Raw genomic sequence first — 26,777 nt, 5'->3', positions numbered from 1 at the left:
TGTGTTAGCTAGTTTAATGAGATGACAATCTAGAAGGTGAATCTCTCAAAGCAAATTATTATGGTGACATGGATTAGGCTTTTTGGTTCTTGCTTACGTTCCTGCTTGCAAGTCTTGTTCTGCCTCACTTGCTCCCACAGCTTACAATGATGTAAAACGAGCCCTGGAGTTTTGTGCCATTGCAGGTCGTTGGTTTGCATTCAGGACCTGGCTGGCCTGTTTGCTCAGAATACATGAAAGCCATTAAAACTTGATTTGTACAGGCAGCGTTTTGGCAAGGAAAATAAATTTTGAGGGCAAATGCAGAAGAGTTAAGGGTTGGGTTTTTTTTGTTGTTGTTTTTCCTTAAAACAAACAAAAATTGAGACCCTCCTATAGCTGCTATTTCCAGCACATCTTTGTCTTCTAGGGTAGAGAGCCCCACTAGGGCTAAAAGCAAGTATTTCTGAGTTTCATAACTTGCCTTTCCTGCACTGTTGACTGGATATATGTGGGCAAACATGGTGTTATTGGGGGAGATCATCACATTGATTACATATCATGTTTTGAAAGAAATCCTGGGTTCAGTGGGGTAATATGTTGTCTAATCTGTTAAAGTTCAAAGGAAGGACTTAATACTGTACCTTACGTGAAGTCATCAATCCCAAACAGCTGTACCTTTAATGGAATAATTAAATGATGATAAGGAGCTGCAGGATAAGGGCACGGAAATGTGCCATACTGGGATGGGAATCAATGGGGACAGTGGGAAGTTGCCATGATGTCCTGCGGTATCATGACTTTCGCTCCATCACTGCAGTAGAGTCCACAGCATAACGGGAAGTTTGACTTTACCTGTCAGTTCTACATGCAGAAGTGCAGAAGTTGGATGTCTTACTCATTTTGAAGTCTATGTGCTGCGTAATACTGAAGTAGATCTGATGCTCAGCAGATGGCATGTAATTTGAATTTTAGAATTTAATGGGGAAAGTGCGTATTGCATCTAATGGCTGCTTTGTTAAAGGTACCTGCACGAGGGCTGTGCTATTTGCAGCGTAATCTTGATGTCAGTCCTGCTGTACGTACTGAAAGCATCTAGTTGCTGTTTTTGTCTGTTCTTTCAAATGTCACTTTGGAAGGGATGGCCTGTTCAAGTTTGTTCCAGAAGGCATTTTCTGAGATAGGGATGATTGAAAACAACTCTCCTGAATGGCACCTTGCTGTACTTCACAGATCATAACAGCTTTTATTCGCGCTGTGATTGTGTTTTAAATTACTACCTGTGGATGAATACTTGAAAGAATTGCCCTGCTGGCTGCATGTTTGGTTTGATTGGGGGCTATCTTGGAGTTGCCTTTAAATTACGTGGGGTTCTTGATGATCCTTGCGTTTTCTAATCTTTCTTCTGCTACGTGGTTTTCTTCCACCTATTCTTACAAGTCCAAGAAGAATGAGAATTCTTTTCAATTTTAATTAAAAAAAAAAAAAATCATTTCAAGTTACTGAGTACTGAGATGCTTCTTTCAAAAATGGTGAAGATGCTGTTTGTTTTGCATTCTTCTTCCACCTGAAGACATAAACTATGTAATGGATGATTACTTTACTAATAGATGCCGATCGACTAGAAACTGTTTAATTTACAAAAGATGCGTTTGTCACAGGGGAAGCTCCAAGTGACATCCGTGAGAGTGGTGTACAAAAGCAATACTGCTTTAATGCTTGATTGAAATATCAACATGGCAGTAATGTGCTACATGTTTTACAGGGGTGGATGTTTCATTGGACTGTCACTGAAAAGACAGGCAGAAGAAAGGAGAAGAAATGAATGTCATCAGATGGAGTGACAGTTGAAGTTAGTTGAAACATTTTGAATAAACAGGGCTTTTTTTTTTTCTTTTTTTTTCTTTTTTTTTTAATATATTTAAGAGCCTGAAGCATTGATAAGTCTGTATAGAATGTTCCAGCCTTCCTTTCTGACAGCAGGTTTTGTGAGAGAGCTGTTTTGGGAGTGGGAAAGACTGGGAAGGTTTTTATCAGTTGTCAGTCAGGGTGCGGGTCTGGAATGTGAAAGAATCAGATTGCAGACCCTGTCCCAATAGAGAATGGTGAGGTGCTGTTGGAAGTCCAGCTCTCTGGGACGCAGGAGCTGCTGCAGGTAGTGAGCAGCCAGGCCTGCTTCCATGGCTGCTGCAACACAAGGCAACAGGGAAAGAGAAATGCAGGTTTCACTTCTGAAGATGGAATGTTCTGATTTAATTTTCTTTTTCTGGAGGGGAAAAACAAACAAAGGAATAAAAGAAACAATGCTGTAAAAGCTGCCATGAAGCGTAGTTGTCCTCTAAATATCATTGAGGTGTGCCTATCACTAGAAATATTTAACCAAAGACAATTCGTAATCTCCATAAATTCCTCTCAGATTTTTATCAACAGCCATTTCCAGCTCCAGTTGCTGCACCCCATGTGCCCTGTTTCTTGTGTATGATCTTTCTTTTTGTTTAGGGCATAGCTCAGGTGAATAAGCAGCAGATAGGAGTGTGATGGAAATCCACTTGGATACATCGCTCCATCTGTAGAAGCAGTGTAGGAAAAATGAAGGGGAGGTGAGGGTGATGGCTGCAGCAGAGTGCAGTGTTTCTCATGTGCTGAAGTCCCCCATACATCTGAGCTTGCTGGCAGCTTAGCAGCACACCCCGGTTTTTTAGTGGTTTGCAGGAGGAGCATGATTTGCTCTGTGAAGCCCTTGTTTGGTCTGTTCTTTGGGCTGTGCACATAGGGCTAGCCAGGCCTTCCTTCTGCTGATCCCTGAAAACTGAGTTCAGATGGTTCTAGCTGTGTTCTAGCTACCTTTGGCCTTGGAAATTGCTTTCCCCCTTCTTTTTTCTCTTTCTGAGGCATTATAGCAGCAAGACAGGAGGAAACAAAGACCTGAAGGTCAGTGTTGGGATTTTTCAGTGCTCATATTGTCTTAGCAGGGAGTTTGGTCTCCTATGGCAGGCTGCAGACATCCCCCATACCTCAATAGAGGGATTTCTCTGACCCTTCTCTGTCTCGTTCTGTATGTGGCAATTGCAAGCCATGCTCTCTGTGTGCTCTACACTGTCTCAACTGACAAAGAGACTTAACCTGCCTAAAGTGACTTTCCCAGGAACATCCCACCAGATGGGTCATTCTGCTTGTGTCCTTACTGCTACCGTGATTACCATGTGGCAGAACCCATTGCTGGCCATCCATAAAGGACTTTGGTCATGGCCTAAACATGCTGTGTGGCAGTGCTGTAAAGTTTTTTGGGCATTAATTAAACTTCCTAGTCAGGTTAGCAAAGGGAAAAGATGCTGTTTCCCTGAAGACCAGTGAAAGGATCACAAAATGCCCTAGCCTGCTTTCTTCATCTGGCACAGTGGATTGCCATGCTCCATCAACTGGGCTAATTCTTTGGCTGCCAGCGAGGGTCACCAAGCACTGCTGCTTCCTTACGTATCTCCCAGTGGCTGGTTTCAGAGGGACAACAGGAAAGCAATCCAGGCTTGGAAAATGACAAACTACTCTCTGTTCCCTTGCAAACCCTGACTATTTCTAATGTGTAAGGGTGTGCTTTTCTTCTGCAGGCTCTGGTCAAATGAAGTCACCACTGAAAGCCAAATATGTTTTGTGAAGGCTTTTGAAAGCAGAAATCACTTCTGGAAAGAAGTCTTATTTGTGTTATTTCAAGAATGCTGGTAATGATTGAAATGCCCTAATTTTAAGAAACAAGTCGGACTGTTACTCCACTGCTTTTGGATGTCACTGTTTCATTGAAGAGGTGTTGCTATGTGTAGTAGTTATGTAAACAGAATAATAAACCCTGTAACAATCTAACTATGGCAAAGGAAAGGGACAGATCTACAGTGGTTTTAACACAGAAAAAGTAGTGAGGTGGAGGAGAAAAAATGTGCTTCACAAAATGAAGCATTTTTTTCTACCTTTGGCACAAAGCAGCGATATCAGCAATAAGGACAGAGCTTAGACCCTCTTACCAGGAGTTCCGTAAGGAGCAGTTTTTCCCAGTATTTGACCAGTGTAAAAAACCAATGAAACACGGGAATTGGATTTGGAGAAGACAAAATCAACATGTACTGAAAGCAACAGAAGAGCTGTGCAGATCGCCATTAGGAAATAACTTAAGTGCATTATTCTTTTGCGGGAGTCTTCCCTCCTCCTTACTGGTTTTGCCTGTAAAAGTTCAGGTCTTTATAGCACGGCACAAAGAGAGACGCTTAGTGTACTGACAGCTGAAAGCATCAAACGATGGTCAGCCAAGCACACTGAAATATTTAGAACAAAATGTGAGAGAATGGATTTTTCATTAAACAAAAATGCAGCAGTGATGATTCCTCTAACTCCAGCCATTTCAATGGCTTGACAGAAGATCAAATCTCTCACTTTATGTCTGATTTAAATCAATCATTGTCCTGTCCGGCAGAATTCCAAGCCCACATTTGAAAGCTCTTTTGAGAATTATCCTTCCCCAACCCGAAGTTATATCTGCCAGATCAGGAAATTCCAGCTTCTCCTCTTAAACTTACTATGGAGTCCCCAGAGTCTGAAACGCAGAAAGCAGATTTTTTTGCTGGACTGAGAATAATCACGATCCTCTTTTTCTCCCCTAACCTGTTCACATGCTTTCTATTGCACAGCTTTAGCCGTGCTCAGTGCTCACACATAAGCTATAAAAGAATTGTATTTAGTGTCGTGAGTTTGGAAATCTGTTCTTGTTAGGTCAAAGTCCGTGCTTGTACACATCTCTCTTTGTTCATTTTCCTTGCATTTGTTTTAATTGCTTTACTTCATACGTTGTAGAGTGTTGAAATATCTGATGGCATTTTCAATGGGTTGGGAGTTTGACTCCTATTTCATTACAGTGCCCCCATTTCTTTATTTATTTTTAAAAGCTTTCCAATACTTGTAGAAATCGGCTGATGTAGGAAAGCCAGAAGTCTGGCCTCCAAGCAGATACATTTTGTTTTAAAAGCTTGAATGATACATGAGGTAATTTCCCAAAGGAACCTGAGGATATCATGTAGAATCGGAGGAAAAATAGTATCTCCAAGTATTAATATTTATGTTAAAGATTTTTCACAAAAGCAACTGATGTAGATTGATTTATGAGAGATCGTATGAGCCTTTCATTGAGGAGTTTAAAGAGATGACACGAGTAATTGGATAGTGGAGATTTGTATCTGGGCTATCTCTTAAGAGCAATCTTCTCTATTCAGTTTAAGAGAATAATAAATGGTGAATGGAGACGTAATGCCGATCCTGGCACAGGGTGACTGCGTACTTCCACTGCGTGAGCTGATGTTGAGGGTTTTCATTACTCACGCAGTGTAAAAACTTTACATTTAGTGAAATACTGAAGTGATTTTTGTGAAGTAATCATTTAAAAATACGGCGTGTAAGAAATAGCAGAAGCCTGTGAAATTGCAGCTTTCTAGTCAGCTGAATTTACTGTAATGCTGCCTTATGGCAACTTGCCTCTGCCAGTACAGAAGATACATACAAGGTGGGGGATTACCGTATAATCCACTGTTTATGCTTAGACACTGTTTTTCTATGGAAGCACCACTACTCAGTATTTGAGTCTTGCAGCTCTTGGTGTCATTAGCAATTATTTCAATCTCTCCTTACTCTTTGGAGCAGTTCCTTATTAAGGAACTAATTTTGACTTAAAATAAAATAGAATGGTAGGAGTAAAGCCCCTTGCAGAGGGGTATAATCTCGAGGTTTGGTTTCAGCAAACCTAGAGGAACTCAGGTAAGCATAATCACAGCTGTGGTTTGGTTCTGTCCTTGGTGAAGCCTGTGGAAAGGCTGCCCTTGCCTTCTATGAAGCAGGAGGCTGTGCGTGGGGCGTTTCCTTGGCTTGCTCTGGGAAGCTGCTTATCCTTTGTGGGATTGGGCTCTTTGTTGATTTACCTCACCTCACTTTGAGATTCAAGTAATTAGTAGATGAAGGACGCGTACTAATCAGCCATTTTCCTAATTACCTGAGCAGTTCCATTTTCTAACATGTTTGGAATTTACGTGCCATTCTCAAACGTATCTTCACTTTTTCAGTAACGGGGCTTTGCATCTAGATGAAGTTCATTGCTGCTCCAAAACATTCTCAGCCTACCAAAACCAGTCATCTCATCTTCACCGTGTAAAAAAAACTGCATGCTATAATTAAGCACCTCTCCAGTTTTACATACTTTGTTTACCTGTTTTTAATAGCTTACTCTTACGGAGTAATAGTATTAGCAGCCATGTATATTACAGTATTGTAGGCAATTGCCATGAAGGACTAGAATTCAGTGGCTGCTGGATGCTCTGCTCTGAACAAGCCTTGAGACAACCTGAATTGGGCCTGTGGTGGGTGGTGGTTCCACCCTTTCTCTTGTGCTGGCATTTGGAGCAGTAGCGAACTGCCCGGCAGCTGGGATGGTGTGAAAATGAGTAATACAGGCTCTCCACTCCCAGTTTATTTATTCGGTCTGCCTTACTCTGGGGTCACCAGGATGTCAGCACAGGTGTGCTGGGGGACCAAAACTCAATGTGTGTTTTAAGATGCTGTCTAATAGTATTGACTAGGGTGGGGGAAAACCACTTGCCTTAATCTGCAGGAGGCCTTGAGCTTCCTTTGCTGCTCTGGCAGGCTGCTGACTCATGTTCAGTTCGCTGCCCACCAGGACCCTGGGGCTGTTCCCAGGCTGAGCAGTCCCAGACTGTGTTGTTGCAAGGGGCTTTCCCTCCTTGCGTTCAGGATTGGCTCTTTATCCCTGCCAAATTTCTTAAGGTTCCTGTTGGCCCATTCCTTTTCAGTGGTGTCATGTTCTTGGCAGTGCTGGTGCCTCCCCCTGCTCTGGATTCACCTGCAAGTCTGATGAGATTGCGCTGATGCATCCTCTGTATCGTTGGTGTAGATGTTGAACAGGACAGGTCCCTGCAGTGATTCATGGTGGTTTCCAGGTAGAACGCAGCCCATGGACTGGTAGTTCAAAAGAAGGCAGGCCTGGACTGTAGGCTGCTGGTACAAGTCTGGGGCAGAGAACTGGTGCTGATTCAGAGAGGAGTGACTGTCTATGGGTACTTACTTCCTGTGGTGCCTATGGCTGTGAGCTTTGCAGTGGCGATGCACTGCTGAATTTACTTCTAACTCTTGACTAAGATAGTCTTAAATTTTTACTGAAGGTCAAGATCGATTGTGCTGCTTGCTGCTAATGTGATTAATGCAAACCTAAGAAATGCCAGTTTAAAGCAATACGTGTTTGTTTGTTTAAATCCTTTGTGTGATTAACAGAAGAAGAAAAAAGAAGTCTAAGGGGAAAAAACCCTAATGGCTCATTATAAAATACTGCATACAAGATGCTGGTTAGTTAAGAGTGCATTAGAGGGACTTCAAAGACAATTTTGCTTATGAGTCTGCTCTGTTTTTCCATCCTGTCTGCAGTGAGAATCCTTTCTAACACGTGTCCAGTTTGATGCATGTGTGCAAGGCCAAAGCATTTTGTTTTTTCTTTTCCTCGTCCCAGTGGGGATCATTCTTCTCTCTTCCATCACTGTAAATTAACCCTTAACATTTGACTGTTTCATGTTCCTTTCTGATGCTAAAGGAAGAAGGTCGTACTGCTCTCTTTAGCTGTGCTACTAGTTGAGTAGCTTTATTCAATCAGTTATTAAATTTTTAAATTTTTGGTAGTTAATATAAAGGTCAGCAGCTTCTTCTGCTTAAATTCCTTTAAACTTACTCAGGGCATCGTGCAATAAATGACACATTTTCTGTCTTTGGATCCCTAATTTCCAATCCCGACAGCCTCAGGAAATGAAGGAGTAGAGAGTTGAATTCATCCTTTTGCATGTGCCGCTAAGAGTGAGTTCAGAAGGGAAGTTCCAGTAGCAAAGTGCACCCATCTGAACTGCTGGCATCCTCTCCTGGTAACATTTAAGCTGTTTGGCTTTCTGACTTCTGCCAAATGTTCCACTGATTCCAAGAACCATCCACATGGAGCTGAGCAAAAATTCAGTGGTATTGGCAGAAATACTCAGTGTCTCTCGCTCCAATTAAAAGTGATGCAGTGATAGAAAATCTCTTCAGTGATTTTCGTGTATAGCCTTGTTGTTTTTTTTTTCACTTGGCGTTTCAAAGTGTTGGCTTAAGCAATTCAATTTAAAAACATGCAAAATGACCTCGTTCTGGTGTTCTCGTTTCCCTTCCTCACATACACTTTAATCACCTTGAAAGTTAGGATTGGCAAAACGTTATTTTTGTATCTTTCTTGCAGTATTGGGTCTATTGTTTCAATGTTTGTATGCTTCTTTGAAGAAATGATGGCCATTTATCCTGTACTATTTAGGGACCATAGCTGGGGAATAGGTTTTAATATGTCTCATGTTCTCTTGAAGTACAGTTCTTGAAGTAGAATTATCTTTTTCAACCAGTGATGCCAGCTGCTAATGAGCCTGAAGGGAGCATTTCTACCTGTTGGAAAGGTAGAAAGCCCTATTCCAGTCTGATAAGCAGAGTGTTGGCTCTTCTGACAGACCCAGGTTCCCCTGTTGGGTGTCTCCTAGAATTCCTAAGCAATCTTTGAGATTACTGCTTTGGAAGCATTCCCACTGCTCTGAACGACTGTGCCAAACGCGCTCAGTAAAAGAGGATGTGAACTGGGGCACAGAAAAGGCTTTTTGAATTTTCTTATTTTTATCTTTCTAACTTTGTCCTTGCTAGGAACTGTAAAGTGTATCTGACCTGGAAGATGTTTGGCACAAGAGGTAAAAGTTGGTTTATGTCATTTTTAAATAGAGAGCCTTGCTGAAATAAATGGAGTTACGTGCAGTATTCCTGCTATTGGCTACTAGAGAGCTTGCTGCATTCATTCTTGGTTTTGGTTCAGTGTTTGGTGCTGTGGATTATTTTTTTCCCCCTTACTATCGAAGGCAGTGTCTAGGACTGGGTGTGTGGGAAGGGAAGTTGCTTGGATGTTTCCTGTTACATAACTGCTGTCAATAGCCCATTCCTCCAACCTTGTTGCCAGAAGGAAGAAATACAAAAACTTGAATTCATTTGCCCTTAGTTGTTATCTCACTTGAGTGCAGTTTTGTGACTTGTGTCCATCTGTAATATATGTGCTTCTTGGGCTGTTGCCCATCACCCTGCTCTCTATGATGGATGGATTTTTCCAGAGGCTGCTTTCTTTGGAACTGTAGCTGAAATGATGGAACTGTGGAACCATTTGCAGCAAGAGCCATCAGACTTTTTAATGTTCTCTCCATTGGTATTGTGATGCAAATATATTCCCTCTCTTTTTTTCATGATAGTGCACTGTTTACAGATACTGCTGTATCACAGCAGTGGTGTGTTTGTGCCCTTTCCAGGTGAATAGCTGTTAATCCATTTTACAGACTGCTACTTCTCTGGTAGCATCTGGAAATAGGGTTCACCAGTGCCAGGTGTTGACCAAGTGTCCATTTACCGGTTAAACTGGGATCTGGTTCTGTGTTTTTGCAACAGGAGCTGCTGGTTACTGCAAGGTTCACGATGTTTTCATGAAGTCTGCATTAAAAGCTATCATAAAACAAGAGATTGGGTGAAAAGCTGGGAGCGTGGGCATAAGGAGCTCGGTATTGAGAGTAATGGTGAGAGCATGGCACGGTCTCCCCTAGAGAGCAGTTGGTCCGCATGTGAATTGCAGTGACCTCGGGCAGTTAACTCAAGTTCACTTGTCCCTGCTTGTGGAATGATTGGTGTGCTTGGCCCAAGCGCTGCGCAGTGCTGCAGTGAGGTGTTTGTGAGGTTATTTGAGAGGCTCAGATGGATGGTACTTCTCAAAAGTGCTCATCGCACATTTAAGTTTCCTGCTACTGGAATGGGCAGCCGTCCTGCTGCCTTCTGTGGGAGCACAGCCTGGCGAGGAGCCTTTATAATATCCTCTATAATATCCTGTCTGTAAATCCAAAGGTCCCTTACAGTGCGATTATTTGCCTGCAGGAGGAGGAAAGTGGAGCTCACAGAACAACATTTTCACAGTTATTTTCTGTAGAGTTTACTTGGGCTGGTGTGTGTATGAAATTAGAAAGGAGGAGCTGGAAAGGCTGGGAATAGGAAAGATCTTTTAATGCTGACGTTACTGTTACAGTTTGGTTTTTTGCCCAGTTTTGACTGCATTCTTTCTTGGAGTTTCCCAGGTGGTATTTCCATGCTACAGTCATGTCCTGTGAGTTAACCCTTTCATAGATAACTGGCTGCCGTCTCTAAATGTGTGTCTTTCTATTATATAGAAATATTTTGATAATAAATGTATGAAATGAGAAGTGAAGTGAGAGAAGACAGGTAAAGGAAACATTTACAAGTCAGGTTTGCCGGCAGTAGTTGTGGGATTGGGAGCATTAAAGCTCACTGGTCTCATATAAAGGAGTTTCTGGCCTTAGATTAGTAGTAATAGCTAATTTTCTTAATGGGGCTTTTGATTGACAACAGGGGTTCCCTCTACATTGTCCAAGCACATACACAAATAACCTGTAGCAGCACTGTGCTAAATAGCCTTTTCATAATGTTGCTGCATTTGAGCATTCCAAGGGAAAAGCTCAAAGGTCGTGCTGCTGGTTTATGGCTGTGGAGTTACCCCTGCACGAGGTTATGGTTATCAGACATTCCTGACATTCCAGGTGTCCAACATTATAGTGCTTACATGCCAGTGCAGAACCAACTGCTGTGGCCAGGAAGAACACAGGAGAAAACGCTCATGGCGCTGCCCATTTCCACTCCTCCATCCCATAACCTTTGCAGCTGTCTTCTTTGCATTGAACTTGACCATGCTGAAGGGATAAATTATGAATAAAGAGATTTATTTATTTTTTTCTTGTATTCCTTTTGACTGAAGCGTTTGGTTTCTTTCATATTTTCTGCTGCTAAAATGGTGCAACAAAATGGACAGCTGTGTTCAGCATGTTGTTTTTTTCCTTCACTGATGGTAAGTTGAAGGCAAAAACAGTTTATCATCATCAGAAGGAAGAGGAAACAGAACGGCACGCCTGCTGGCGGTGTGACCTGGTCCTGCGGGCAGTGGGTGTGGGCCCTTCCTTCCCCAGAGCGTTCCTCCCCTCTGGGTCTCTGCCGCTCAGGCTGTGGCCTTCTCAGAAGCACCTGTAGAGGGACAGTGAGCTGACACTGGGCTCCTGTTTTTGTCCTTCTGGCAGTGATATATTTTCAACAAATCAAGAACAACAGTTACCCCAAAAAACATTTGGGGAACAGAGTAGAGTTTTCTGCTGCACTTACTGCTTGTCTCCTAAGCCAGTCACTGGTATTAGCTTGTTGTTTCTAAGCAGTGCGAATGGTTCTACAGAATACCATGGATGGTTGTGTGCCATGGTACAGCACAGGAAGCTGAGCAGGAGCAGCCAGCAGGGGCAGTGGGCAGCCCTGGCTGGGCCCCGTGGCAGCACCACTAGTACTGAATGAGGGGAGCTCTCTGAATGAGAGCTAAGACCCATCATTCATCACACTGCTCTCTAGCAGATCATTTCTAAACGACTTCTGATTGAATTATAGAGAATAAACCGTTTATTCAGTACTCTAAAAAAACATTGCCCGTGCTTTTGTCCTATCTATACAAACCCGTAACTTGTTTGTAATATGGGAGATGTCATTCAGTACTAGAAATCAAGTGTGTGTTTGAGAAACAGCTGTGAGAGGTGTGGGCCCAGCAGTAGATACTGGATGTTACCCAGCCGTTCTGTGTTGCTGCAAGGCAGTGAGCTGCCTTACATGCATCCCTTAATATAAGCACTTAACTGCACGTCGGTATGGTTGTTTTTTTTCTACCAAGAAATGCTCTGAAACCCAAAGCATATATTTATTTATAATCTACAGTCTGTTGTAAGTATTTGAGACCTTAAAGGAATCATAGGATAGAAACAGCATGCTATTAAAAATGGTGCTACACTTGTATGATTTCTTGAGAACTGGAACCTTCTCCCAGTTAGGGCAGGTTTCCATTCTTTGTATGTACATTTGACTGCTTTATTCATCTTTTTATTACCAGGAACGAAGCAATGTGAAATCTGGGTAATGAGTGAAAATTGTGAAATGTGCCTGGGAAATACCTGCTGATGGAGTGGAGAAGTGTTTTTCAGCTAAATGTGCATAGCTGCGCCGTGAATTCCTGCTCTGCGGTTAGTTCGAGTACCTGCAGTGCTACAGGCAGTGAAAGCACGTTGCTGCCAAGGTGCTGCTGCCAGCTACGTGTAAATGCTGGGTGTGCGGCTGGGCGTGCCTGCCTACCTACACCAGTGTGTGTGACACATGGCAGGCTGATGGGGCTCATGCTATGCTGGATATAGGCATCCATCAGCATCAGCTGATATTACTGAAAGCTTTCACAAAGAATGGAGCGGTGTTTAATTTTAACTACTTGCTGACCGTGTTTTGGTGTTGAAAATGTGCCATGCCCTTGAAGTGTGGGCATTTGTTCACTGAGAAAATGATTGTGGAAAGAAACCTTGTGAGCCAGGTGAACAGGCTCTTGACCTTTTGTTATTTGAGGACCAATTGCCACTGTAAGACCGGCTGCCACTACGCAAGTCCTTCTCTGATGCGTTCTCATGCCATGCAGATGCCCACTGAATAACTCTTTCACAATAATACATGTAATGAAGCGGTAGTTTATCTTAATAGCACCCTGATTAAAACAGAATGTACCTAAGCAATAGGAAGGTTGTACATAGTGTCTTTGGACTGGTGTCTGAATGAGAGGCACTGCTGTGCTGAGAACACAGTGTTTAGAAACTGAGATCCTGTCAACAGAGTCATGAATGGGATTTTGAAGAGAGAAATGGTGTGTGAGAATTGCATGGTTATAGACTTGAGTGAGCATGTAGGGAAAGAGCGTTCTATGAGCATGAAAACTCTGCCACTTTCTACAGGTAAATGGCCCAGTTACCACTTTCTAAAGTTAGGGAATGTGGTGGGGTTTTTCTTTCTTTCTTTTTTTGAATCCTTTGCAGATTCAGACACTGATTTATAAAAGAGAAAATCATCTTCCCAATGTAGTGTAACTGAGCTGCCTGTGGATATGGACCTCAGCCATTGAGAAAAGCACTGGTCCCCTTCTTGCCAGAGCCTGCAGTGCAGGGATACCTACAGTTCTGCATGTGCTTGGCTACCTGGGCATTACTACTAAGTGTTTGTCCAGCCTAAATTTAGTTGCCTTGTGTTGGGTCAGGAACCTTGTATTTAGAGTCTCTATAGTCAGTAGGAAAAGAGGGAAACCTTCGGAGTGTGATTCATCCTCAATCTAAACAGATGTGCTGAATTCTTCTCCATAGGGGAGCGTAAAGGAGTGATTTGGGTAAGTTAACTAACTCCTGAAGTTAATGAGATGAACTGCACCCCTGAGTTTTGTATGAGAAATCCATCTTGGGTGCCTGAATATTGGGCAGCATATTTGGGGTGGGATGAGAAGATGGATTTATGAGTCTTCCAAATTCACAGTGCTTGGAGCATTAGAAACTAGGGTTGAATTGATTTTAAGATCCAATTTGAACTGTAAATTAGGAGGTCTAGTAAAGAATTTAAACGCTTTTCTTCTTCTATTTTTACATTAATTTGCCTGACCAGATCATTAAAATTACTGTTGAGCAACTGAATGAAAATGAGAATGTATTAGTTATGCTTTTTCAGAATAAGTAAGAAATGAGCTGATGTTGATCGTATGTTCCTATTCTGTGACCTTGTGCTAACTGGAAGTATTTGTGAGGAGGTGTTCAGAAGTTGTGTCACTGTTGTGCTGTGTAAGTTACTGTACAGCCTTCTCAAAGGGTGTGTGTGTGTGTGTGGTTAAGTGAGCCAGGTGTGGGTAGGTGTACGTGTAGTCACTGGGTTTCTTCATTTATGTTTTAATAGATGTAACTTTTGTCTCCTCAGTTCCCAGAGCGTGAAGATATGTATTTTTTTAGAACAGTTGGGAGTCTTTTTTAAAATAGTAGTAGCGAGTCCTTCATTGTAAGAGAAGGCAGTAACGTGTATTGTGCATCATTATGTATCGTTCTGTGTACAAGAATGAATGGGTATGAAGTTTAAGCTGGATGACACTTCATACAGGTGTCTTACTAGATTATTGCTGTAAGGGAAAGAACACAAGGTCATTTTTGGTAGAGGATAGCTCAGATTTGAGAGTTTTCAAATGCATCTAGAAGTTGAGTATTGACCCTAGATACAGTTGAATTCAAAACTCCAGGTGTTAACTGTATGTCAAGTGTTACACAACAAAGAAAGTATTCTTGGAAGTCTTTTTAAAAGACATGAAGAAGAATCTTGTCAGCTATTTTTGTTCACCTCTTACCAAGCTGCATTTTTGTCCTTTCTAGTTGAGGAAAAGAGCCTCAGATTTGTTGTTTGCTTTTTGTGTTCCTCCTGACCATCCCCAGTTTTCTGAGATGTGACTACTGTTACTTTTCTCTCTTCCCCATGTGCTTCATCCCTATATATTATAAATCACATCAAGTCAGTCTAAGCAAAACATCTCTAGTTCTGCTGGCACAGCTCTTCAGTGTACAGATAGAATCGAGTCTTGAAATATGCTACAGAAGTCTGCTGAGTTTAGAAGGGAGCAAAGACTTTGAGAATGTCTCAGAAATTATATCCTGGCCAGCAGTTACTGTGGGGCTGCCAGTACTCCAAAACTCTGGAGTTTCCTGTTGATAAAGTAGAGTCCTAATCATGATATGGGTAATATCCAGCGTTACAAGCACCTTCATTCTTAAGAGATCTTGGAGAGAAATGGAGTCAGAGAAGAAATGCAGCAGAATATGGTGTTCCTGCACAGTATAATGTGTTGAAAATGTCATGTCCATGAGTGTAATGCACACACTCATTTTGAATCACAGAATCACAGAATTGTAGGGGTTGGAAGGGACCTCTAGAGACCATCGAGTCCAACCCCCAAGAATATTGAATAAGAATATTGAAGAATATGCACTCTGATGATCACAGAGGTGTGAAGTACAGTGAGTTGTCCATATCCTAACAGAAAGACAGTATTCACATTGTAAATTTCTTGTTTTTTTCTAGACACTGATTTCAGTAAGAAATGTTTCTTACATTTTTGTGGTCTCGAGGAGTATCTCAAGCAAGAAAATGCATAAAGTTGTCAATGTGCAACAACATTGTCAATCTGTAGTTATGTTTCCATTTTACAACATCATCAGCCTCTTCATTAATTTTAGATGCATATACAGTCTGTGTTCATGTCTGTAGGAATATTAATCATTAGAGATAATATGTGTAACTGCAGAATCTACTGTTTAAGATCTGAGGTAACTGTATTTTGAAAAACGTGGGTACAATGTTGTGCTATAGCTTCTCTGTGTGTAAGCTGTATTTTTTCTCCTGGGTTTCCCTGAGCATCTATGAAGTGATTGGCAACAGCATAATTAGATAATGGAGTTACAGATTTTCTCCTGACTTAATTGGGAGCAGCCACTTCATGTGACACGCACATACATTTCTTGTTTCCTGGCCCTCGGGATGCTTTTCACTCCATTTGCTGAAATGGCAGCGTTGCGTTGCAGCAGTACAGGGTTGAGTAGAAAAAGATTGCTATTATGAGTTTAAGGCTAATAAATTAATCATCATTTGGAAGGAATTATAAAAATTAATTAAAATATATATATATTGGCCGTAAGTGAGAATACTTAAACTCAATGAATATACACTTAAAAAGAAACAGCCTTCTGATGACTAATTCAGCTTCATGGTACACTGAACATGGACTTCAGGTTTTTTAGTATCGGCGTTCTTTCAAGAGCGTGTAAATTGATAACCACCAGCTGAAAAGCATTGTGAAGTGCCTTGGAATATCAGTACCCTGAGATGCAACACTTAATCCTCTATTACAGTGCAATAAACCTCATTTTTCCTGGGTCATGGTTAATGAATGTAATGGCGGTTTGTCCATTATATCTTATTATGTCACTAATAATGATCTTCACTCAGACAATATTCCTTTCAGTCCTTGCTCTCTGGTATTATTTCCTTTCTAATTATATCTTATAACTCTCTTGGCTTTCAAGTTCTATCTTGCATATTAATTGTCTTCATGTCATACTGATCTCACCCATTTGCCCTACGTGTTTATGCTGGGACAGTTTGGAGGGCCCAAACCAGCCTGATCTCTCCTTGTCCAGGTCGCTGTCCAGCAGTGAAGTCAGCATTTGGCTCAAAAACTTTGTGCTTTTGAAAGTCTCTGGTAGAAAAGAGAGAGTCCTGGGGAATGTGGCGTTTAAAAAATTCTAATTGCATACTAGCAGTATGTTGATAATAAAGCCTTCAATCTCTTGTCATTCCTATTAATATGGGTGATGTGGCTGGGGGTTTATCAAGAGGAAACTCAGTACTTAATACTTGTTTCTTTCCCCAAAGCCAACAAAACATCACGATGTTGAGCTTTGCTCAGCCTCAGTTGGGTTACCAAACTATTTCTTGTTGCAAACAGGTTGTTAAAATGAAAAATGTTAATATGCTTCGTTTTTCGGAGGACACGTAATTAACATCTGATTATCTATTAAATAAAGCTTGTAAAATATCTACTACTGTTAGTTTTGTTCAAGTACTTGAACTGGTGAGCACTGCTAGCTGTGTCTCAGTTATGTTTTCTGTATTTTTTTGTGGTCATTAGAAGAGATTACCTTGAAATCTTGTAGTGTCATCACAGACTCGAGGTTGAAGGGCCAGTTCTTCAGAGGACAAAGAGAAGTGCTGTTTTTTTAAAAAGCTATTGGTTGCTTTTTAATTTTAAGCTGTCAATGTGAAATATGATGCAGGGAATTTCTCACTTGAGTGCCTGTACTAGGAAATATTTGGAATAATTTGTATTATGTTCTTGGAGTTGATGAATTCAGAAGGCCGAAATGGGGGGAAAATAATCAAGAGCCTAAACTTGAAGGGGGAGGTAGAGACAGAATATATCTTCTCTCCCCACACTGTCTTTAGTTTGTCACACTAGGAATTAATACGAATAACAAGCAAGTTAGAAAGGGATAGAAACTTACCTTTGTTCCTTTATTTTTAGATTAACAAAGCCCTTGTCATTCGCGGATTGTGTTGGGGATGAACTGCCGTGGGGATGGGAAGCTGCATATGATCCTCAGATTGGTGTGTACTATATCGATCACATCAACCGTAAGTATCAGATTCAGTCTGCCGTATTGATCGTGTAAAAAGACTTTTCACAATTAGACTTTCCCGGGAAGTTTCTTCAAGGATGACTGAGAGTAGGAAAAGATTTCTGATGTGAGAGTTGTAATTATAGTAACAGTTAATGATTTTCTGCCATCAAATTACCACGTTCATGTGTGTAGGTTTGGGGTTGGTTGGAGGTGTGCGCACAGTTATTCACGTAACTCTTCATCTTTTTCTGTGGAGGAAGTCCATGTAATAAATGGTAAATAAAGAAGGTTTGCATCTGTTTGTACTGGCAAAGTGTAGAATGTTGAGTGGCTGTTAAATATTCAGTGATGAGCACTGATGGGTACGAGTACAGTCAGATACAAATAACCAAAAACTGACTTCAGCCCATCTATTGAAAGGAGCTATTAGTTTGGATAGTTTGGAGTGTGGGGGCTGCTTGTAATTTGTATGTGAAATCTGTCAGAGGCCCCACAGTTCTAAGGAAGTTGTAGAATACAATTCAGTCTATAAATAATGCTGTATTTTGTGGTAATTGGAAAGGGAATGAGGAATTAAATTGCTGGAGAAAATTTGACCTTTTGTGTAACGTTATTGGCTTCATAAGGCATACAAGAAAATCTGGTACAGGCAGGATGACTGCACCTACTTCTACATATATTTTTAATTGCATGCGAGACATCTGAACCATACTAAATTATAGCAGAAAGTTTTGAGATGCAGTGCATGTTAGACATATCTAAATGAATGTATTACTGAAAGCATTTGTCGTCTTTTTTACATCTTTGTTAGTTCATACTGATTGATGCCTTTCTCATCTTAGAAATGATCTTCAGTAACATAATAGAAGGGATTCCATTTAGGATGCCTGAATGTAGGTGCCTGCACTTGCACTAACAGTGCAACGTACTCAAACAATATTTAAGTGTCTGCGGCTTTTTGAGATACTTCAGATTAGCAGAGACACCTGCAGAGGATCACTAGGTAGGGCAGGGGTGGCTGAGAGACCAGTGGTCTTCAGGAACAAAAGCTGAAGAGGAGGCTGGTTTCCCAGAGGCATCTTAAAAGTATGCGCGGATGAATCAAGGCCGGGATGTCTAAGCTGCTGTTGTAGTCAACTGCTATCTTGTCAATGCAGCCAGTGTATTCAAAAGTGTGATTTAAATGACTGGTTGGTTGTCTGCTCTGACACTGAGCTGATTTAAGCTCCTTTGATTGGGTTCAGCTGTAAGCCTGATAAATCAAGATTGGCCAGTTTTACTAGCCACAATAGATGTCCAGATTCCTCAGACAAAACCATTAAACCATGAGCAGGAAGCTAGAGCTTAGCACAAAAGACTATAAATTCAGAGTGTCTTACTTCTGGTTGTTGCCTTCTTTTATGTTAAAAAGTGAAGACCTACTGCACTCCTTTTGAAGGTGGGACGTGACAGAAGTTCCAATGTTGTAATGGAAAAAACTTCTAAAAATTCTGCCAAATTTCTGCAATGAAAGGTGAAATTCTTCAAATATTACACCACAGAATTGCAGGGATTATAAGGGAGGGACTTCAAGAGATCATGGAGTCCAACCCCTTGCTAAAGCAGGTTCCCTACAGTAGGTTGCGCAGGTAGGATTCCAGACAGGTCTTTAATATCTCCATAGAAGGAAACTCCACAACCACTCTGGGCAGCCTGTTCCAGTGCTCTGTCACCCTTACTGAAAGCAGTTTCTTCTACATGCTTATATAGAACTCTGTGTGTTCAAGTTTTAGGTCATTGCTCCTTGTCCTATCAGTAAACACCACCAAGAAGAACCTGGTCTCATCTGTATGACTCTAACCTCCCTTTAGATATTTATAAATGTTTATCAGACCCCTCACGGTCATCTTTTCCCCAGGCTAAATAACCCCAGGTCACACAGCCTTTCCTCATACAGGAGATGCTCCTGTATGTAGGAGGCTGTTTTATCATCTTTGTGGCCCTCCATGGGACTCCTTCTAGGAGGTGCCTGTCTTTTTTGAACTGTTGAGCTGAGATCTGGATACAGTAATCTAAATGTGGCCCCAGCAAGACAGAGCAGATGGGGAGGATCAACCTCCTCGATGTGCTGTCCATGCCCTGCACCCTGGGATCCCATTGACCTTCTTGGACACAAGGGTACACTGCTGGCTGTGGCTGACCTGTTTTCCACCAGGACACTGAGGTCTTTCTCCACAGAGTTCATCATATGAATCAACAGATCTTAGAACAAAAGCTTGTACATGCCTTCCCCATCTGTGTAATTAACTGCCTTAGCCCTTTACTTTCCCTTCTCTTATACAAATTTGAGAAAAGCCAACTGTCCTTGATTGCCAGTGGCAGCTCAGTTTTTCCTCCTGCAGTAAAGGGTAAGAGCTGGCTGTGAGCAGTCTGCAGTCGTGAATGCTCCCTTGAACTTGAGAAACTGTGCATTTGGTGTCAATATGTTTAAGTATAACTTTGTTTTACTGTCATCTTGTATATTTTTATGTCATTCTTTTAATATATTTACGTTTTTTTCTTGCTCTCTCTGGTTGCCTTGGGACTTTCTTGTGATTCTATGAGGTGATGTAACCCACTTCAGGAAACACTGACTGAGGTCATTATTTTATGAATGTATTACTCCAATTAGGAATCTTAATGTGATGCTTTCAGCCTCAAGGGAGACCAGATTACAGGCCATCTGTCAAGGCAGAGCGTGCATATGATGTGGGTAGCTAATACCCTTAAGAACCTAAATGCTCACCCTGTGATTCAGTAGCACCTTTTGTTCAAAGGATATTACTTTGTGACCAGGGACTAAGGAGTTCCTTTTGTGTGGGATTCTTCTTACTGTGGTTTGGGAGAGTCCAAAGATTTTTAGCATGTGCTGTCACTCTTAAAATTATCATTGCACGTGTGTACTTCAGGTCATTTTCTTTAGCTTTCGATTTTGCTGAATAATATGGTTAAAAAAGCAATACAAAAAGTCACACAAACCTCTTATTCCACTTGATTTCATACGTCTACAGGCAAAGCCACCGCTTTCATATTTTTCCAGTTTTTTCTACAGGGTTTTCAACGTCAGCCTTTAAGTGGGTGCAAACATTTGTGCTCTTTAAGATTAGGTTTGCAAACACTTTTAAGCTGATACAATCTCTGAAAGAATTGGTCCTGCTCTGTTGCTACCTCTGGCCTTTTGTTCTGTCTCCGCAATGTTTTTGCTTATACTGGCATGAATATTTGCATGGCCAGACAGTGAATCAGATCAGGGAGCTGATTCGAGTTGAAACTAATCCGGCATGGAAAAAAAAGTTGCTGTTTGTTCTCCTTCCCACACCCCTCTTTATGCAAGCAAGGGAGGGAAGGTGACCTGGGGATAGAAATGAACACTCAGGTGGACTCAGGGGACAGCTTTGTGTGGTAGCACTGGTTAAAGGTATTTTGAAATGACACCCTTGAACTTTCATCTGGTGTGTGCCCTGTGCAGGCTGGCCAGGAAGCAGTTTTGGCTCCGAGGCCGTGATTTCCAGGTGCAGTTCTTAGAGCCAGTTGCAGTTGTCATCACTGGGTTCCTGCCCCCATATCATGTCAATGTGACTGTAGGGAATGAGGCCGATGGGCAAACACTCTGCTTCCTGAGGTGTGTGAGCCCTCCTCCTCCCCTTCCTTCCCCACTGCTGCTTGGCTTTTCTTGTGAGGCTCATTGTGTGGGATGTGCATCCATGGGCAGCTAAAGAAGGGGAGAACCTGAAGTGTCAGCTTTAAGCTTGTTCTCCTTTCTGGGCCAGGAGCAGGTCCCAAGAGTTGATGGGGCTTCAGACCATAAATATGCTTGTTTGCAGATGTTAGCTGCAGAACTTCAGTGGGTTTGTGGTTTTGATTTGAAAGGAAGGGTGGTTACTGATGTCTTCTTTGTGACTGAGATTGTTCTTTTTCACCTGTGTGACGTGGTGTAGGGAGCCTGCTTTGGCAGGGAGGTTGGACTCAGTGATCTCTAGAGGTCCCTTCCAACCCCTACAATTCTGTGATTCAGCTGCAGAACTTCCAGGTACATTTTACTGAGTCTGTGTCATCTTCCACTGATGTTTTGTTTGTTATTGAATGGTCCAAATAACAGATCTCAGTATCTAAAGATGAATGAAAGCCAAAAAAGGGTAAAGGTAGCAAGTACAGATGTACACAGATGTATTGCTCTATCATAGAGCTTTGAGCCCTCAAATATTGCTGAAGATATCAGTGTGCTATAAAACATGGTAATAAATTGAAGTGTTGGGATTCTGATTTTCAGTCTTAAATTCTTGAAATCTGAGAGAACACTTTGTAACATGGCCAGTTCATTTCCTTATTAGTATTAGAGGTATTCGGGAGGGTTGTTTCCTTTACATTTTGAGAATGTGCAGAGTTCAAAGTCCTGTCGTTCTAAACCTTTCTTTCTAAGACCTTGGCTTATCTGAAAGACTTCTACATTTTTGGCTTGGCATAAGCAGTCTGAGGGAGTCCTGGGCTGGGACAAATTCTGCCTTGCTTTCAATACACTGCTTATTCCTAAATAATTCATCTCCTTCCAAGCTTGATTTTCAGGCTCAGGAATAACCAGGCAAGAGGTTGTTTGCTTCGTGGCATTGATCTCTCTGACTGAGAGAACAAGTACTCTGCTGTTGGTACTGCTTAGTGGCAAAGGTATTAGAAAGGAGCTGAGTGGCTGTATTTAAGAGATAAGGATGGGAAGCAATAGCCACTCCTAACCCAGCTCTATTTCAGTCCATTGCATCTTCCCCCCCATTCCTCTCAGTTCTCTCCTTTGTATTCAATATAATTTTCTCCCTGCCCTGCACCCCCAACACTTTTGTTTGTTTTGGCTGGGATAGTGTTAATTTTCTTTGTAGAGGCTTGTATGATGCTGTGCTTTGGTTTTTGTTTAAAATAGTGGCAATAGCACCCTGTGGTAATAGTCGCTGCGCTGTGCAGAGCTGAGAATCTCTCAGCTCCTCATGCTGCCCTGCCAGGAGGGGGCTGGGAGGCACAAGGAGCTGAAATGGGACAGAACCAGGACTGCTGGCCCAGGCTGGGCAGAGGAATGGCTCAGCAGTGAAAGCTGATAGAAGATGGGAGGAGGAAGAAGAGAATGTTGGGAGTGCTGGCATCAGTCTCCACAAGAAATACATGATGAGCACTGCTTTCCTGGGAGTGACTGAACTGCTGATGAGGAATGAGAAGTAAATTCCTTCATTTGCTTTGCTTGTATGCCCAGATTTGTTTTACCTTTTGAACCGTCTTTGCCTCAACTCACAGATTCTCAGAGTGTTACCTTTTTGATTCTCTCCTGCATCCCATCTGGGGAGAGAGAGCAACAAGCAGGGTGGTGCTGAGCCTGCTCACTGCTTCTCAGTTCAAGCACTGAATTAATTTAGGGAAGAGTGAAGAAGGTGTCTGGAAGAGAGGAGACATTGCTCTTGTGTGAGTCCTCCGGCAGGAAACAAACTGCAGAGCTCAGTTCAGAGCGTACTCATACTCTGAATGACCTAATTTACCTTCATGTCTCTCCTCAGCGCCCATATTCCATCTTATTATGTGGTAAAATGTGATTTTCTCTGAGTATCCAGCAGTGTTTTAGATCATTTTAAAGACACTCTATATGTCATCTTGTTGGGCTGCACAGCCTTATTGAAACTGCTTCTCTATAACGTGCTACTCCTTATTTTTATGTACCTATTGAAAAAAATGCATCTTTTTGAAACAATGTAATATTTCTTTGTGAATTCCTCCTCAAATTTACGGGTGCAAATTGTCGTTCTTACTGCTTGTGGTTGAATACTGAGTATTTTTAAAAGAAAGGGAGTGGAGAGAAAAGGAATAAGGAAAAAAAAACTGTTGGGAAAGCCTCTGGTATGTAAACAATGAATTGCATTCCTTGTGCTAGTCCAGGAACACGCTGTTATTCTCCCTGAAACTACTGCTAGCGCCTTTGTTCCTTTACTGTTCTTTAGGGCTCGCATCTCAGCTATCTGCAATATTTGTTAGAAGTGAAGTATGATGAAATAATGTTTACATTGGTTTTTTTCCTACTGTACTATTGTCTGATGGCAGGCAAAAGAATGGAGATTTGAAAGCCAGTTTGCTTATCAAGGAACACAGGATATACTTGTAGAATAAACATATCCATAGCGATTATGTAATGCTGTTTATAAAACTGCTTTCACCACCCTTCGTTAAGTTAACTTGAATCACCACGCAGTGGTTGGTATCAGATACCACTTTTCCTCTCCTGATGTTATATGTTCCATAGGGCCGTTGATGGGCATGTTGTGAGCTGTTTTACAGATATGCCCTCCTTCTCAAACCAATTCTGTGGAATAGCTGTAGTGTTAGCACAACAAAAGGCTATCAGGGACTGTTTGAACACCAACCCACATTCCCCATTCTTTCTTCTTTATACTGGGTACTTGGATCTCCAGTAACCTGACACAATTCACCTATCCTGCCAGGAAACTATACAGATACTTTTATGTTCAGGTTTTGGCCCATTGGGTGTTCAGGTGGACCCAGTGTGATGAACAGGCTTTGTGCAGGGTTGGGTGGACACCAGAACCTGCGAAAAGCAACACATGAATGGACCATATTGGGGAATATGGGTGAGAAAACGTGGTACAACCCACAGCCCCAGGAACAGGTTCTGATGACAGCCGGACAGGTCCTGTGTCTCTGCTCCTCATTTCTAGCCAGGTCAGCTGGTTTCCCTTGGAATACCAGGCTGTGGCCTGCTCTTCTGAGATGGTGGTCCTGTTACATTTATTGGAATAACATGGGCATGTGATTAAACACGTGAGAGATTTGTCATCTGGATGAGAAGTATAATAGGATGGTGTTTGCCTGCCGTGCATGTGTCCTCCTCAAGTGCTGATCTGTCATCTCCAGCATTTTCTTTTTGGTAGGGCCCCCCCATTCAGAGTACATTCAGAGTACTTGCTCTCTCAACTGTGTTGCATAAATGCAACCTGCCTGACTGAAGACAGATTACATGTGGGTCATTCTAGAGCCAATTGCCACTATTATTTTATTTGGCAAGGGGAGATGCTGGAAAAACTATTGCTTCCACGTATTGTTAATCCTGTAGTAAAATGTCCAATTCTCTTATGTCTAGCAGTGGGGCGTCAGGGAGCTGTTCCCTTCCCTGTGGGATTTTCTAGTGGGATTTTAATTCCATGTGTTTTAGAAAAATACGATCTACCGCTGATAAGGTAATAGTTTCCTTCTGCTGAAGCAGACTGTAAAAATTTGGCAGGCCGTCTGGATAAGCAGAGAGAAACATAACATCTTGACTATCTAATAAAAAAAAATCCCATATGTCCTATGTATTATATATATCCCATGTATAATTATGTGGAGCACGTGTAACGTTATACCTTGAAGAGCTTTGTTTATTCCTTTGGTTAGAACTCGCTTCAAGGGCAGTAAGGTAAGTCCTGACATTTTGGCTTTGAGTTGTTGTTCTGGTCACATTCTTTACTCAGTCTAAGTGCATCAAACCTGACTGGCAGTGAGCCAGGAAGATTGCATTTCATTAATAGCAGGATGATTAAAGCCAACACAGCTTGATCTTTTACGTTGCAAGGCTGTGATAATTTCAGTTCTCAGGAATGTCCTTGTGTAGAGCGTGCTGTCCTGCTATGTATGCTGTTCTGCCACTTCACAACTAAAAAACAGAAGGAAATTGTTGGTTCATAAGTTTGTTTCTGTGTACCTGCAGTAATTTAAGTTAAATTAATTGGTTTTAAATCAAGATCTCTTAATAGAATTCAGTAATTTTGCTTCATAAGTAGTTTTGCTAAATGATACTAAAACCAAATCAAATTAGGAACATGTAACGTGAATATTAAATTTCGTCTCATCCCCTGCAATGTGCATTCTTTTACTAGAGTTTATTATTTTATGCTATGATTGAAGAGGGGATGTTATAAATGAAGTTTGTTTGTTTGCTTTTAATAAATCTCTAGTCAGTGCACCTGACAGATCCTGACGTACTGTTCTTTGTTGTTTAAAGACCCGTTTTAAGGATATGCCTTTTGTTCACATCCAAGTTTATGCCACGGAAGGTACAGTGGCCAAAAGAAACAGCTGAGCTCTTGTATTTAGCTATCCAGTATTTAGCTATCCAGTGATGCTAAAGGTGTTGGGGAGGTCCTGCCCAGGGGTGGTTTGTCTCTCATCCACTGCTGATGCTGGAAGTCCTGTTAGCATTTTCCAGAACAGATACAACTACTGAGCTCTGTCTTAGTCTCATAATTAGTGTTTACTCCTCACCTGACGAGAAGAAATAGCATCTCCCCATCTGTTTAGCCCACAGTCTGTTTCATCCATTATTTGTATCTACTTTATGTAAGGCTGTAAGGCATCCTGTTGTAGTCACCTGGTGGAAAGATCTATCAGTACTAAAAAGGGAATGAGCCTCTCTAGAGTTTGTTTGTATTTAACAGCTGATGAAGAATAAGAAAGGATCTTATTTGTGGCTTGAATTTCACTCTGTGGTTTAAAGATGAAGGGTTTCCCATCTCACTTTGGAACGTTCAGTGAGCTGTTCCCTCTCTACCATGTCTAAGTATTTGACTTTGAAAGGAGAACTTCTAAAAACAAGAAAGCATGGGCTATTGTGAGATGCATGTGCTCAGATGGATGTGCTTTTCAAAATGTGGCATTACAATACCAGAATTGTTACCCACAGTTCCGTCTGTGTTTTTTGTTGCTGTTATTGTGGTATTGTCTTCTTTTCCATCTGTGTGGTAAAGATGCTGTTTAAAATTCAGATGACTGAAAAATGACAAATGGAGAAGCGTTCGGTGCAGTGCACAGGTACGTGTTTATGTATGTGAACATCTTGCCAAACAAGATGATTTAATTTGGGGGGTTTTCCACATTGCAATATTTGAGAAGACGTGGAGTGAAAAATAGTTAAGGAAGCCTTCCCTGCTTGGGGAAAGCTGGAGGGAATGTTAGTTCTGGGATAGACATGGTGCAGTACCTACACGGACAGTCATCCAAGCTTACTTTGCTGAAGAGACACTATAAAACGTGGGGTCACCTTAGGTTCGTTTATGACTATCTGAATAAAAGATGTGAGGTTGTATTACCGTAGCGTTGTTTTGCATGTGCTGCTTTGAGAGGCAAAAAGAAAATGTTTGATTGTATTTGTCAGCAATAAAAAATCATCTGCTGTTGACCAGCTTTGTCCTTCTCTTGCAGTTGCAAGGACAGGGCATCTGTAGGCCACATTTTAGGACTCTGCAGGCTACGTTTGGTCTTTGGGCTGCATGTTGAGCAATCCTCACTTAAAACCTACATGGCAATTACCTACAACATGCTCGAAGATGAGGCCTCGCAGTCTTGTACGATTATTTGGTGGCTGCTGGTTGCACTCTTAAAACACAATCATGTCGTTACATTCTTACTTAAAAAAAAAAAACAACGTAAGGGCATTTATCCTATTTGATCACTGACCCATGAGAATCCTGCTTCGCCTCTTCATTCTGCTACACAAAAAAGGACACCTCTGGAAGCAGGCACTTCTCATCTTGTGTAAATAACTGCCAGTGTGGAGGTGTGTTAAAGCACAATGGCAGTAAG

At 41.6% G+C, this 26,777-nt stretch overlaps 1 protein-coding gene across 2 annotated transcripts in view; it reads left to right on the top strand.

Annotated features, from left to right (window-relative positions):
* WWC2 (WW and C2 domain containing 2) overlaps nt 1-26,777 on the top strand; it is an 84,508-nt gene that overhangs the window by 9,171 nt on the left and 48,560 nt on the right. For both annotated transcript variants that reach the window (XR_001554899.2, XM_015861415.2), the window contains exon 2: nt 17,063-17,172. Coding sequence is in view for 1 of the 2 variants with exons in the window: in XM_015861415.2 (XP_015716901.1) it covers nt 17,063-17,172 (110 nt within the window). In the remaining variant the exon portion in view is untranslated. The remainder of the gene's footprint in view (nt 1-17,062; nt 17,173-26,777) is intronic.

This window comes from Coturnix japonica, chromosome 4, assembly GCF_001577835.2.
Source record: "Coturnix japonica isolate 7356 chromosome 4, Coturnix japonica 2.1, whole genome shotgun sequence".
Taxonomy (NCBI): Eukaryota; Metazoa; Chordata; class Aves; order Galliformes; family Phasianidae; genus Coturnix; species Coturnix japonica.
Note: the sequence above shows the minus strand (reverse complement) of the source record. Positions and strands in the feature narration are given on the sequence as shown.